This window comes from Ambystoma mexicanum, chromosome 7q (genome assembly GCF_040938575.1).
Source record: "Ambystoma mexicanum isolate Mex_15411 chromosome 7q, UKY_AmexF1_1, whole genome shotgun sequence".
In the NCBI taxonomy this organism is placed as follows: Eukaryota; Metazoa; Chordata; class Amphibia; order Caudata; family Ambystomatidae; genus Ambystoma; species Ambystoma mexicanum.
The window spans coordinates 1,119,819,775-1,119,835,923 of NC_090941.1; the positions used below are offsets into that span (position 1 = coordinate 1,119,819,775).

Consider the following 16,149-nt stretch of genomic DNA (forward strand, 5'->3'; position numbering starts at 1 on the left):
CCAAAATGGCCGCCACCGTGATGCCCGAATCTGCCTGACCCTGTCTCCGAGGCTCCAGGCATCGAGGAATCTCCCCATTGGCTGTGCCCATCCACATCACTCACGCCCAATCACCGTCAGGCGGTAGCCGGTGGGCGGAGTAAGGCCTAGGAAGAAGGCCAACAGCTGACTGAGCTGACAGAGTGCCACAGGCGCTTCGGTGCCATCATGCTGGCCGCACAAGCGCCTCCACTTACAAAGGAACGTAGGTGAGTCTTCCGCATGCCACCCCAAAAATCCTTCCCTTGCAGCCCCCTGCTAGCAAGCCATTGGCCCCCCCTGACCCTTTCAAGTCTCAGGCGTAGCGTTTCACGTCACCTCTCCTGCGCTGCCCTCGAGCAAAAGTCTAACTTTTTAACAGCTTTACAACTATAATGGACTACCATGTTACACGGCCCTGATCCATTGTGTTACTGCCTGCCCCTAGCGACCTTGACCTATTGTGTACTGCCTGCCCCTAGCTGCCCTGACCTATTGTGTTACTGCCTGCCCCCAGCGGCCTTGACCTATTGTGTTAACTGCCTGCCCTTAGTGGCCCTGATCCATTGTGTTACTGCCTGGCCCTAGCGGCCCTGATCCATTGTGTTACTGCCTGCCCCTAGCGGCCCTGACCTATTGTGTGAACTGCTTGCCCCTAGCGGCCTTGACCTATTGTGTGAACTGCCTGCCCCTAGCGGCCCTGAGCAACAGCGTTATTGCCTGCCTGCCTGTACATCTATTGCCCACAAATGAAGCCCCTTGGCACACACCCCACAGCGCCTATGCACCTCCTTCCCTCATCCACCATCTTCATCATATCCCTCTCCCTTCTGGCCATCTGCAGCATGCCGCCTGCGCACCCAGACCAGCATGCTCACCCATGCCCCACTCCACCATCTGACCTCATACACACCACACCATCGTCTGCACTCCAATCCACACTCAACCACCGTACCAATCTGATCAGACATCACCCACTCCACCTCAGGCTCTGTAGACTAAGAACACGCACCATACCCCTCCTAGCTCTCCATAGCACTCCACTCTCCACACTCCTCAGGAACACCAGACTCGGCTCTCGCACCGATACATCAGTCGCCCAGCTTCACCTCTCTGACCATGCCAATTCCCCTAGCACCCATCACGTCGCCTCCATCACGCCCCAGCCTCCCACACCCAAACACGCACCCTCCACCTCCAGCTCACCCAACGCCAACACACACACTCCACTACCAGAATTAAGATGTGCACTCATCAATGTGTGCTCTGTCCATGCCCATGCCATCGAAATCAATGACCTTATCCCCACCCACAATCTTGACCTACTTGCCATATCCGAAACTTGGCTCCATGAAGCTTCCAGCTCATCCATCCACCTCGCCCTCCCACAAAACTATACCATCCGCAGACAGGACCGTAAAAACTCTAAAGGTGGTGGTGGCGGCGTCACCCTCATCTTTAAAGACACCCTTGCCATGAGAATGTGTAGTCAACAATGGGACAACAACCCTGATCGCCTCACCGCTAAACTAGCCCTCTCCCCTAACTGCACCATAAACTTCTTTATCACCTACAGACCACCAGGATCACCCCCCCCCCTGACTACCAAAAGCAACTCCTCCAAAACATAGGCAACAACCTCAAAAGCACAACCAAAAGCATCCTTCTAGGGGATATTAACCTTGGCTCATCTGACCCGAAGGACAAAGCAGCCGCTAATTTAGCCAAAGAACTATCACACATGGGGTTCGAACACAAAATTACCGCACCCAATCATAATAAAGGTAGATCCATTGACTGGCTAGCTGACCACAACTGCTCATCTGCCATCACCTCCATCTCGGCCCTCCCATGGACGGACCATCACCTCATTCAGTTCTCCATTCCTACCACGCCCACCCATAAAACTTTAACTCATGCCCCCCCCGCTAAAGTAAGAAGCTCCAAAAAACTCACTTCTTCCAACCTCGCCCCTCTCCTCGACATCCCTGAACTCAAGCCTCCATTTACCCATGACCCTACTTCTCTCGCCAACATCTACTCCAGTGCACTCACTCAAGCCATCGAACTCATTGCCCCTCTAGAAGATAAAAAAGGGAAAAAAATCAATGCACTGCAACTCTTGGTTCACTGAAGAACTATCTGACCTTCGCACCAAGAAACACAAAGCTCTATCCAGATGGCAATCAGCGCCTAACCAATCTTCTCTTAACGATTTCAAAGAGATCTCATTGTCCTACAAAAAAGCAATTTTTCACGCTTTATCCAAATCTTATAACCAGAGAATCGCTAATGCCAACTCCAAATCAAAAGAAATATTCTCCATATTCAAAGAACTCGCCACACCTGCCTCCAGCTCCGACGACATCATCAAGGATGAAGCATGGTGCACAGACATTCAGTCTGCACTTCTCAATAAAGTCAACACACTCCAAAACAAAATAGCCACCCAACGCAAAGCTCTCAACACCCCTACCTGCTCGCCCACACCTCCCACTAACAACTCTCTCTCACAAACACCCCTTTTCACTTTCAGAGAAGTCTCAGAGACGGAAGTCAAGGACCTCCTCAAAAAAATCAAACCTTCCACCTGCAAAGGGGATATCTGCCCACCCTCCTTAATCAAAGAGTGCTCAAAATCCCTCACCCCCATCATCACGGCTTTCATCAATGCCTCATTCGCATCTGGAACCGTACCACAATGCCTAAAAGAAGCTTGGGTTCGCCCACTCCTGAAAAAACCCTCTCTCGATCCTTCCTCCCCTAATAACTATCGCCCCATCACCACCGTCCCCTTCCTCCTCAAAATCCTAGACAAAGCTGCACACAACCAAATCCAACACTACCTGGAAACCAACACCATCCTAGGCAAAAGACAATCAGGTTTCCGCAAAAGCCATGGGACGGAAACTGCCCTTCTAGATCTAAAAAATCAAATTACCAAGATAATGGACACAGGCAAACCTGCTCTCCTCCTACTGCTCGACCTCTCTGCTGCATTTGACCTGGTCGACCACAGCATTCTCACATCTCACCTCTTCAACGCTGCACACTTCTCTCACAAGGCAACCACTTGGATCACATCCTTCCTTGAAGGTAGGGCCAGGAAAGTGTACTCAGACCAGGCCAGCGACCCCCCCCCACCACTATAAATTGTGGAGTCCCACAAGGGTCTTGCACAGCACCGGCCCTCTACAACTTATTCACCAAACCCCTCTTTGACTTATTGGACTCACTCAACATGGCCTACACAAACTACGTCGATGACAAGCAAGTTCTCCTCCCCCTCTCCGGAGACTACAACCAAGACTCAGAAGCCCTCCTCAAAATCTACTCCACCATCCAAACCTGGATGGCTATCAATGGTCTCTGCTTAAACGGAGACAAAACCGAAATCATCATCCTAGCCCCCAGCGAAACTCTAACTAAACTCAGCCCAGATTACTCTCACATGATTATCGACAGTATTAGCATACCTGTCTCCACTGCCGTCAAGACCTTAGGAGTCTACTTGGACGCCACACTCTCCATGACCAGACAAACCAGCGCCATCGCCTCAGCATCTGCTCTGACCACCAAACTCATTTATGCCATAAAACCCTACCTTACCACGCCCAACTGCCTCTCCATAGCCAGAGCTACTATAGGAACCAGATTGGGCTACTGCACTGCCCTCCTGGCAGGCACATCGTCTAAAAACCTAAGTAGGCTCCAAATAGTGCAAAACAATGCCCTCCGCGCTGCACTACACATCCCCAAAACTGACCATATTTCACAGGCCAGAAGACTCGTCCATTGGCTCCCAGTTAAGGAAAGAATCAACTTTAAAATTCTCACTTTCACACACAAGTGCATCAATCACACAGCACCCCCTTACTTATCTGAAACTATAACTAATAACTCCTCCATCCGTCCTAGAAGAAGCCATCACGCCAACCAACTCCGAGTACCCACTATAAGAAGAGCCAAAGCCGGCGGCATTGGCTTCCCACACATAGCACCTAAACTCTGGAATGCCCTCCCCAACTCACTCAGAGCAGAACCTTCGCTGTACTCTTTTCACAAATCCCTCAAAACTACACTATTCAACTAACTTCCTCCCTCCTTCACCTACACGTGCTCGCATACGTATGCTACGAAAGGTGCCCGGTAATAAAAATTGCTTTGTAACCATCTTCCTTCCATTGTAACCAGATTATGTCTTCATGTAACAGCGCCAGGATGCCCCCGGGCTGACGTGCGCTTTAAATAAATGTGAATAAATAAATAAATAAATAAGAATATACTCCTGTTGATTCTGCCCACAATGCAAGTAAAACATGCAATGCCACTGTAAGAAAACACATCCTTACTGGGTGCACCAATGTTGCCCCCAACCCCTAAGCCCCCAGAGCAAGAGCAATCCTCATATCTCCTCCCCCTACCACACACATGCTGGCTGCACATTGTCAGTGCCTCTTACTACCTACCCCGCAACCATGGCCCTCATCAACAACCTGCCCGCAAAAGAAGGGAGTTTCAACACTTACCTGCTATCGCCCTCAGCTCGCCACTGCTGCGTGGTGAGCCATACAGGTGGGGGAGCCAGAGCCAGCTCGAGCCTGATTAGCTGAGCCAGACCCAGGCATTTGGCTCTAGAGTGCCTTCGCGAAAGAAGAGCCTAATTGGAGCCGAGCTAATTATCAACTCATCTTCCATTACATTTGCAGAGTAAATTAAACTAGCACTGCGCCCCAGTGGCCGTTAAAAGTACTGCGTGCAATCATCTACTTTGTTTATCACTTGGCCACAAATTGCATGTTGGTGAAAAACTAAAGGTGCAATTGGACCATGTGACGCCTAGAAAGTGTACAAACAGAAAACCTGCTGTATATACTTCACCAATCTATGCTATCCTGGCAAATCACTCTGCTTAAATGAGTTCCATTTCCTTTGGCTGCCACAATTGGGATGGCTTAAAAAAATTATGCTGTTAAATGTGCACTGCACAAAATTCAGAACTTATATGTAGTGCATTAAACTTCAGCATTTGCTCCAAAGATAATAAAGACATTGGTCATTTATAATGCGCACACCAAAGGCTGAAGTATCCCTGTGCCTGCTCATTGCTCGGTCACGTATGTGCCATGTTTCGCTCCCAATGGAAAAGTGAAATTGATGATGTACTGCATTGTGTGATGGCCAAAAGGGTTCGTCTGGGTTATTTTTCTTTATTGTGTAATTACTCTTCCCCAATGCTATGGCCAGTGGCCTTGGGGTCTCCACTTACTACCAGTTAATGAATGAGGCAGTGGGAGGTGCCACTGGACCTGGGCGTAGGGGGCGTGGGGGGCTCGCCTAGACACGAGGTATTCCACCTGCCACACACCCCTCGGGTGTTTTTCCTCAATCTCCCCCATTCAGGACAAGCGGTTGCTGCCTGTTGTTCTCACGTGTGCTAGCTGGAAGACTGGGGATAGCTCCCTTAGGGTGTGAGCCTGCTAGAGGCTGTGTGCAATGAATAGCTCCACTCTGTGTGAACCAATGACATGTAGCCGACCTAGTCACACAGTTCTGCTGTGTGCGTCTAAGCCTTGAAATTACTGTTGCAAAACATGGAGGATTGTTTGGGCCAACATCACTTTGCATTCTGGTACATGTAGGGTTCCATTTAGGATGCTGAAAGTAATGCTACAATCAGTGTTTTTGTACAACATAAGCTTTTATATATTTGGCAGGTTGCTTTATATTGTGATTGTGTACTTTTCATTCATCCTTATGAAACAGAGCATTATTTTAGTTCCTTCCAACTCTACATTAACACATTTATTCCTGCTAGAGATGGGAAGATGTGTGGTTACATGGCTAAAGTGAAGACTGGGTTCAAATCCCACGTGACAGACAGAGTACGTGAACACATCACTTAATTTCACTGTGCCATATCTTCCAAAATTGGGATGCCAGGTATAGGCTTTCCTGTTATGGGGCAGGGAGGCGGGACAGCAGGTATGGGTTAATGTTGTGGGGGCTGGGGGGGAAAGGGGGGCAGGGAGGCAGGGCAACAGGTATGGGCTAGTGTTGTGGCGGCAGGGGCGAAAGGGACAAAGCGACAAAGGGAGGAGGATGGCAGGTTTTGGTGTTCCTGTTATGGGGGCAGGGAGGCAGGGCAACAGATATGGGTTAGTGTTGTGTGGGGGAGTGGGGCAGGGGGGAGGATGTCAGGTATTGGTTTCCGGTTTTGGGGGCATGGAGGCAGGACCACAGATATGGGTTAGTGTTGTGTGGGGGAGTGGGGCAGGGGGGAGGATGTCAGGTATTGATTTACCTGTTATGGGGGCAGGGAGGCAGGGCAACAGGTATGGGCTAGTGTTGTGGGGGCTGGGAGGTGAAGGGGAGCAGGGGGGAGGATGTCAGGTATTGATTTACCTGTTATGGGGGCAGGGAGGGAGAACAACAGGTATGGGTTAGTTTTATGGGGGGAGCAGGACAGAGGGTACAGGTTAGTGTTGGGGGGGGGGAGTGGGGCAGGGAGGAGGATGCCAGGTATTGGTGTTCCTGTTATGGGGGCAGGGAGGCAGGGCAACAGATATGGGTTAGTGTTGTGTGGGGGAGTGGGGCAGGGGGGAGGATGCCAGGTATTGGTTTTCCGGTTTTGGGGGTATGGGGGCATGGAGGCAGGGCCACAGATATGGGCGAGTGTTGTGGTGGAAGGGGGAAGGGAGGAGGATGCCAGGTATAGGTTTTCTTTTGTAAGCGATTGGGGGAAATGATGGCAGGTATGGGTTTTATATTTGAGGGTTGGGAGGCAGGCTATAAGGTATGCACTTGTTTCCGGCTTGGCTCGCATTTGGCTGTTAGACCCAAGCCAGGCCCTATGGCGTAACTCTGGCCCAGCTCTACACATGAATTCTTCGGCTCCCCCACCTCTAAGCCAGATGGCCCGCCCCTTACCCCCTGGATTTAGGGTGCATGATCCGGCATGCTATTTGGACACCGATGAAAGGACAGTGAGGCCAGACTGCCTACACCCCACCAGCCACTCCACATCGTGGTTTGCTGCTTTTGCATAGGGACCACTGCGCTCTGCAAGAAAAAAACTAAACTGTCCCTGTAGTTCCTGGATCCACGCTTAGGTAGCCTGGTCTTGCTGATGAGGGCACTGCTCCTTTCTGCCTCTTAACTTAGTGGCCAGACAGAAACAGTGACTTTGTCAGTAACTCCAGGCCAGGTAAGACCTGCTCGCCTAATTAAAAGTTGGCCGGCATCCTTTTGCCCCAATACACCAGCCGCAACCGATTTGATCGAGTTGTATATGAACATTTTAACCTTTGTTATACATTTCCACCAAATACAAATTGAAGAACCTTAAGACTTAATGAGGGGACATCAGAGGTTTCCTGCCCACCTTCTCCTTCTGGTCCTCCGCCGCCTGCAAGACCCGGATCAGCCACTGCAACTGGCCCGCAGGATCCGTGGAGTTGATGATCAGCCAGAAGTTCTCCTCTGGACAGAAGTTCATGTTGAGGGACACCAGGCGCAGGCCAGGCCGTATTCTCAGCGTATAGAACCCAGCCGCCCTGCAAGAAAAGGCACTGTGTAAGACACAATACGCCACCCGGAGACCACAATCTATACTGCCTCTCAGCACTGGACGATGGGTTGGTACTGTGGACCAAAGAGAACACGCAGACCTCCGTCCCGGTCTTGGGTCAGAAGAGAATAAGGTTAGAAAGGTACTTTCAAGAGTTTGTGAAAAGAACACGGGGCGGAGACTAAAAAAGACCGAAAAGGGGCGGGTCTGCCATGCCTTTACCCCCTATGATAGGCTCATGTAGACCAGGTTAAGCTCTTTAAAGATGGATCCTACTCTAAACTGGACAGAAGCTAATGCTTCTTCAAACTTGAGAGAACAGGGGGAGGGGCGAGAGAACAGGAGGAGGGAGTGAGAGAACAGGGGGAGGGGGCGAGAGAACAGGGGGGGGGCGAGAGAACAGGGGGAGGGGGTGGGAGAACAAGAGGGGGTTGAGGGAACAGGAGGGGGGTTGAGGGAACAGTAGGGGGGTTGAAAGAACAGTAGGGGGGTTGAAAGAACAGGAGGGGGGTTGAAAGAACAGGAGGGGGGTTGAAAGAACAGGAGGGGGGGTTGAAAGAACAGGAGGGGGGTTGAAGGAGGGGGGGTTGAAAGAACAGGAGGGGGGTGAGAGAACAGGAGGGGGTGGGAGAACAGGAGGGGGTGAGAGAACAGGAGGGGGTGAGAGAACAGGAGGGGGTGAGAGAACAGGAGGGGGTGAGAGAACAGGAGGGGTGGGGGTGAGAACAGGAGGGGTGGGGGTGAGAACAGGAGGGGTGGGGGTGAGAACAGGAGGGGTGGGGTGAGAACAGGAGGGGTGGGGTGAGAACAGGAGGGGTGGGGTGAGAACAGGAGGAGTGAGGTGAGAACAGGAGGAGTGGGGTGAGAACAGGAGGAGGGTGTGAGAACAGGAGGAGTGAGGTGAGAACAGGAGGGGTGGGGTGAGAACAGGAGGGGTGGGGTGAGAACAGGAGGAGTGAGGTGAGAACAGGAGGAGTGGGGTGAGAACAGGAGGGGTGGGGTGAGAACAGGAGGGGTGGGGTGAGAACAGGAGGAGTGAGGTAAGAACATGAGGAGTGGGGTGAGAGAACAGGAGGGGTGGGGGTGAGAACAGGAGGGGGTGGGAGAACAGGAGGGGTGGGGTGAGAACAGGAGGGGTGGGGTGAGAACAGGAGGAGTGAGGTGAGAACAGGAGGAGTGGGGTGAGAACAGGAGGGGTGGGGTGAGAACAGGAGGGGTGGGGTGAGAACAGGAGGAGTGAGGTAAGAACATGAGGAGTGGGGTGAGAGAACAGGAGGGGTGGGGGTGAGAACAGGAGGGGTGGGGTGAGAACATGAGGAGGGTGTGAGAGAACAGGAGGAGAGAAGAGAACAAGGGTGGAAACACAGAAGGAGGTGGTGGTGAAACACTACGAGAAAGGGTGATAAAGAAAGGGAGACTTCTGGAGCAGATGTAGGTGGGATACGCCCAGGGAAGGGGGCAGTAAGAAGGAAAGTAGAGAGTGTAGAGAGTTCAGCAAGAGGAAGCGTTGGAGGATGTAGTGGTAGAATCATTGGAGAAAGGAAAGGAAAGGAATTCCAGCCTGGGAAGGCAGAGCCAGAGAGGGAAGGCGCCGCAGATGCACTACAGGCCTGGTGGGCCCAAGTGGAAGGGAGGATGTACAAGCATGTGGGGGAGTGACGAGCAGCGATAGAAGTTAAGAGCAAAGGAAAATCTAGCAGACAAGACGGGGGAGGGGGAGAAAGAGAGAGAGAAAGAGAGAGAGAGAGAGACATGAACACGGCTAGACACATTTTAAGTGCCGTTAGAAGTGTGAGGTGGTTAGATGCCCCTTGGTGACTTTACCCCAGAGACCTTCACCTCAAGTTCCCACACTTTGATACAGGCTTCCTTATTCATCAAAAAGTCCACACACGTATCTGACACATTGCTGAACCTTCGCTACGGGCTCCAGCAGACACATTGCTGAACCGTTGCTCCAGGATCCAGCACATATCTCACACATTGCTGAACCTTCGCTCCAGGCTCCAGCACGTATCCGACACATTGCTGCACCTTTGCTCCAGGCTCCAGCACGTATCTGACACATTGCTGAACCTTCGCTCCAGGCTCCAGCACGCATCCGACACATTGCTGAACCTTTGCTCCATGCTCCAGCACGTATCTGACACATTGCTGAACCTTCGCTCCAGGCTCCAGCACGCATCTGACACATTGCTGAACCTTTGCTCCATGCTCCAGCACATATCCGACACATTGCTGAACCTTCGCTCCAGGCTCCAGCACGTATCTGACACATTGCTGAACCTTCGCTCCAGGCTCCAGCACGCATCTGACACATTGCTGAACCTTTGCTCCATGCTCCAGCACATATCCGACACATTGCTGAACCTTTGCTCCAGGACGTATCCGACACACTGCTGAACCTTCGCTCCAGGCTCCAGCATACAGTCAGTGTTTGCTGCTTGTCCCTCAGTATTAGATTCTTCCTGTAATTATTATTATTTGGGTATTTATGGAGTGCATTCCAATCATAGGGGGTGGAGAACACAGCAGAGGAAAGGGGACTGGGAGCTAACTGGGGAGGTGAGGTTGGGCAATTGGCAAATTGGCAGCAAGGGATCTACAAGCAACCAGGGGGTGGGGGGACAATGTGAAGCAGAACACAAAGTCCCAGGTAGGGTGGGGTGGGGAGTGCATGGTGTGTGGACCTAGGTGTTATGGAGGAGCCATTCTTTGAAGAGGAAGGTCTTGAGTGCTTTCCTGAACTGTAGAAGTGATGGGGCGAGTCTGATGTTGATGGGAGGAGGTTCCAAAGTTTTGGAGCGAAGGCTTGAATAGCCTTTCACTGTGTTCATACACTTGAAAGCATTTGCTCAGGTTTCAAAATAATTGCTCTATAGGCTCCCTGTTGCCACCACAAATTCCCCCCAAAAGACAACAACAAAAAAGATGCCACCACCTGGGGTAGGGCCTCAGGTGGGTGGAAATAGTGGGCGAAGCACCGGATGAAGCACCGGATTGACTGATCGCCCTTCCCTGGGTGCGAATATTGGATAAGCACTGGTGGCCCTAATGCAGTGTGGGTTTCTCCTCTCCATCTCTCCCTCATTAAGATAAACCAGAATACAAAGACTCTTGCTCATTTCTCTGAAACTGTTGTGATGTTTGTGCACTTGTAAAACATTCCCTGAGCCACTGGTTTAGTGCGATCTCTCGCCTCCTTCTCCTCACAGCCCTCACTGTTTGGACCTTGACTTCCGGTTGTGCTGCTGCCCGTCTTCACTGCAATTGCCCACTTTTTGGAACAGAGAACTTTTTGGGAAATATGTTGTAAATAGTGCATTTGAAAGCAGATTTGATTAGTAACATTGGCGATAATCAGTGTAGCAACTCAAGAAATGGACAAAGAAAGTGCCCTACTCTGCTCAGCAAAATCTGTTCCACAGTAGAGCCATGGGCTGGCACGTCGGGCATTGCCCTGTTGCCAGATAGGCCAGTCCCCTGGCACCTGAATTCAGCAGAAAAGCCCTCCCCTGGGCTCGCTTCCAGGCAGAAGGCTGGGCTGTCACGCGTAACTGCCAATATGGCAAAGGTGTGACCGAGCTGCCAGTCTTTCAGCTTGTGTATGTTTGGCAATTCATGTGTGCAACGGGCTTATAGTGGCATCTACATGCGTTTTAATGAGATGTTCAGTGACGCATGGAGGGGCTTGCGCAGAGGAAGCCTGATGGCAAATGCTGAACCCGATTTGCCGGACAGCAGGGGGAAGCTGGTTTTCTGGGTGCCGGGTCAGAGGAAGAGAGCGGGACTATGGAAGGGCGCCATGAATGAGAAGTTGCTGATAAGCAGCATAGAGCTGGAGCATGAGCTATGCATCCATCCAGGGATTCTACAGACCCTGCTCTGGCACCTCTCCTACCTTCCTCGGCTTGATGGGCTGCGATGGAGTGCATACAAGTGTGTTACACTAGATGTGTGACACCTGGCAGGCCTGCCCTGCAGACATGCATCGGTGCTCTGACGGGCTCGCTGATTGCCGCCTCTCACCAAGCGATTCCTTCTACAGCGCATCATCCTCTCCTGCTGCGTCTGCTCTGCTGGGCTTGCTTCATTCTTTGGAGGCCATTTTGTTTGGTGGTTCTCCTCTTCTGCTCCCATAGTGCCACGTGCCTCCGCAGCTTGCACTGTTTCCCTGGAGTCGGCTTCTGCTCTCCGCCGGCCAGGGGGTAGACAGACGTCCTTTTGCATCACATACATGCATAGACCAGGTACACAGACAGCGAGGAAGCCATTTTGATTAGCAAGAATGGTCCCTGCCACACAGGTGAACTTACTTTATTGCAAACATAAAGCATCCTAACTTGGTTATTGTTCCTTCTCTACATCAGCCACGAAGGTTCTGTGGGTGCCGGTGCCCCCAAACGCCTCACGGTGCAAGTAAGTCCCCTCCGTGCCATGCATGGCGCACCTTCGTCCGAGCACACCTGGCACAGTACAATACCATCTGGTATTCAGTAACTCAATGCATAAAGGTCTCAGGAGGATAGCTCAGGGGCAACACGCTCGTCTTGGAAGCAAGACCGGAGCAACACAGGTTCGATGCCCGGTTCCGCAGTTTGAAATCTTGGAGTATTAAGCACGTTATAAATAACCAATTACAATTACAATGTACATAGGCAACAGTGCTCAAAAAAGGGGGTCCAGGGTGGAGTGTGCAGAGGCTTGTGAACCATCTAAAATAAAGGCGGATATAAATAAATGCTCTCACCTATTCGATAGTGAACACAGTTCTGTGTTGTTGCCGGGAATTGGTCATGAAACCCCAGGTCTTCTCCTGCGTCCTCTCTGCGCGCTTCCTTTAGAAAATGGCTCAATTATGAACCACCTCGAGTGCCAATGCAAACGTAGGAACGGCAGGATTGTTTGCTCTTCTCGCAGAAGCAGTGTAGATGCTCCTATCAGCATTTGGAGAAGTGGAATTGCCACGTCAGCAGAATCTTGATATAGGATATGATATGATAATAACGTGCTTAATTCCCAGAGGTTTCCAAGCATGGACCCGGGGATCAAACCTGTGGTGCTCCATGTCACCTCGCTTCCAAGGCAAGCACGTTGCCCCCGAGCAATCCTCCCGAGACTATCAGCTTTAATTGCTCTGAACGACTTCAACATTTTTATCATGCAGCTTCCTGTATGGCCAGGTTCTGCAAACCTGCATCTCTCCAGATGTTCAAAACTGCGACGCCCATGATCCCTCACCATTGACCATGCCGGCTAGGGCAGATGGGACTTGTAGACCACAACATCTGGAGGCTGTAGACCCTTGCTCTAGGAAGCTAGCCGGCATATCAAACCACTGCTAATGGCGTCTCACCATGGAGTCCTTGCGAGGCTCAACTTTGCCGCGCCTCCCCGCCACATCAGGTTCGTCATTTCAGTATTTGACATAAATTCATAACTCTACCACTCAGGCCGGCCCTTTGAATCCTCAGCAGGAACAGCCTAGGCATGACTGTGATCAGTGTGCCATGCTTCAACAAACAGGCCATCTACACAGGCTGCGCTAGGTAAACCAGTTAGAGAAAGCTTGCTGTGGCGAATTTAAGCAAAAGTGGATGGGGAAGTGATCACAAACATGTGCATCTGGTGTTTAATTCAAATGAAAAGAAGTAGATTCACAAAAGAGATGACACACATGTTTTAAGGTTCATGTGTTCAAAGTTTAAACAAAGCAAAATAATCGTCATGACTAAAAGGATTCTATTATGCTATGTAGTGCCCACATTGTAGGGTTCATGTGTTCAAAATTCAATCAAAGTAAAATAAACACCGATACTAAAGAGATTCCATTATGCCATGCGATGCCAACACGTGTTTCAACCAAAAAGGCCGTCCTCATGGCATACAAATACATTTCACACTGGAACTGTAATATGCTTCCTGTAACATTGACTGTTATTTAACCCAAAACAGAGTAGGAGGAGTTGGTCGGAGCAAAAAAGCAGGAGGATGCAGGAGAGAAAAAAATATTGAAAAATAACGTTAGAGTGATGCATGTAATTACTAACTCTAGATGTTAACATATAAACAGATAAGTCAGGGCAGACCTTGTTGTGATTATGCTTGATTTGTTCTTAGTTGTGATTAGAAAGATTAGGAATTTGGAGATCCACGAAAACGTTTACTGGCCAAGTCAGTGGGCTGTAAAACCAATTAAGCAAATAACGTATGCTCAGTCTGAAGTTCTACACTGCCGATTTATTTGTGCAGTCGTAGTTATGCTAAAAAAGAGTGTAAAGGCTATAGTTACCTAACTCGGATTCAAGCCGTAGTTGTATCACGAATGGTGTGCTGCTAATGCAGCAAGCGTGAAATTGCAAGCACGTATTAATCGTGCTTTCCCCTTAATTTCAGCCGAAATCTACAAGACAAACAATACAACGTGTATGAGTTATTTAATATTATATACAGCCTATGTGAACTGGCAAGACAAAATGTGTCGAAACTAGCTTACCGGCAAGAGCTCTAAATATGCGTGCACAATGGCGGGTTGCTTCTAGAACACTGCAAGCATCGGCAGTGACTGGGGGTTACCGTAGTAACCACCTCTGAGGTAGTCAGGTGACGACCTGACGTGAACTGGTTGCTTGGTAACTGGTGCCAAGCAGGAAGTAAAGAAAATACTCATTCGATGTGCGCTTGTTAAAAACATGCACTCATTCTGTGTCTTGCAGTGGGACCGTATACATTAAAGGTGAAACTCTAACTTAAAGTGTATCAGAATTAATGTTGAAGTTACGTACTGTCACGGTATGTGACATGGAATAGATCCCGAATGCACGGGGAGTATGCATTACTAGAAATATAGTGCAGACATTGAATGTATTCATGTCTTAGCGGTCCATTAAGGAAATATAGTGTTTTTTTAAAAGATTACTATATCTTATGCGTTAGATGTATATGCCAGAATGAACATGAAAACTGAGCTAATGTGTGAAAAAGATAAATAGAATATAGAAGAGCAACTGATTGCAAGAGTTCACTAAACTATATATAAGCACCTAGGACTTGCCGGCACGTACTCCTATTAATCATGAGCCTGGTGGCGTGTGTCAAGGCATAAGAATGCAATATCAGCACAAACCAAAACCAAAATGGTTCCCATGGGAGCATAACAGATTCAGGTTAGCACAAATGATATAAGACCAAAATGGCCAGATAGTGGGTATATGAGCAAACAGCAAAAGACCAAATAATGGGACTAGTGCTAGTGCTAAGTCGGTATATGAGCAAACAGCAAAAGACCAAATAATGGGACTAATGCTAAGTCGTCGTATTAAATGCTGCACACGTTTTATCTGTAATGCAACTAGGTGTAAAGTGTATATTTTAAAACATAGAAGTGTCATGCATGCGGTTGTGGAAAATACTGGAAAGGATGTTATATCCAATGGGATTTTTGGGAATGGAAAGAACAGTAGATCTGTTAGGAGTAGTGATTAAACATCCAACATTGTATGGTCAACAGGGCAGTTACTGGGCATCATTGGTTGGATCTAACAAATTATACTTCCTATTGTATAGTGATAATTGTAGTGCACATTGTAGCAACAACATATACTGAGCACACAATAATCGTTTCAAAGTATATTGTTAATATGTACAGTAATTATTGAAGCTGAAGTAGTGGGTGATCCAAATCTATGGATGCTGTCAATATTAGGTAGACCTGTGACAAATGGGTTAATAGTTGACATTAAATATTCAGACTGAAAGTTAACAACATTGGTGAGTTTTGCATAGAATAGGTCATGGAAATAGTTTATCATAATAGACACTGGTAATGGTAAAGGTCTGTTGCCTATGGGAACCAAATGATATTAGTTCAATTTGCGACCAATTGGACTATCATAGTTTATAAAAACACATTCAGTTCATGGTCTTGGTTCAAGCCTAGTGACAGGCATCGAAGTTTGCAAATCATTCTTGCTTCCTGCTGCCGTAGGATCAATTCTCTGTTACCGCCTCTCTGATGTTGTTTGATGTGTTTGAGTCCGATGAATTTAATATCTTTGGTATTGTCCAGTTGATGATGTTTCTGCCAGTGGGAAGCCAATGGTAGTCTGACGTCCTGACTGCTGAGATTGTTTAGGTGTTCTCGAATCCTAAAACGTACTTCTCTAATTGTGCTGCCTGTATACATTTTCTGACATACACATTGTATGCCATAGATGACGTATTTCGTTCGACAATTGATAAAGTCAATTATTTTGGTTTGCAGTCCATTGTGACAGCTGAAGATTTTTGTGGGTGCTAAAGCATGCTGACAGAAATTACATGACACACATTTGTAGAAGCCTGCTGGTTTGGTCCTTGCGGTGAGCCAATTTTCCTGTCCAATTGGGTCAGGTTTGAGGAAAGAGGGACTAAGGATGTTTCTCAAAGTAGTTGCCCTCGTAAAAATGATATTAAGACGGTCAGTAATATACGATGTCAAATCCGGATCTAAATGCAAAATATGCCAATGCTTTTGTAATATGTACTGTATAAATTTGTGATCACTTGAATATTTAGTGATA

At 48.9% G+C, this 16,149-nt stretch overlaps 1 protein-coding gene across 1 annotated transcript in view; it reads right to left on the minus strand.

Moving 5' to 3' along the window:
• The window catches only part of SMPD1 (sphingomyelin phosphodiesterase 1), a 182,674-nt gene that overhangs the window by 55,244 nt on the left and 111,281 nt on the right, over positions 1-16,149 (minus strand). The window contains exon 3 of the mRNA XM_069640538.1: positions 7,403-7,574. Coding sequence (XP_069496639.1) covers positions 7,403-7,574 — 172 coding nt within the window. The remainder of the gene's footprint in view (positions 1-7,402; positions 7,575-16,149) is intronic.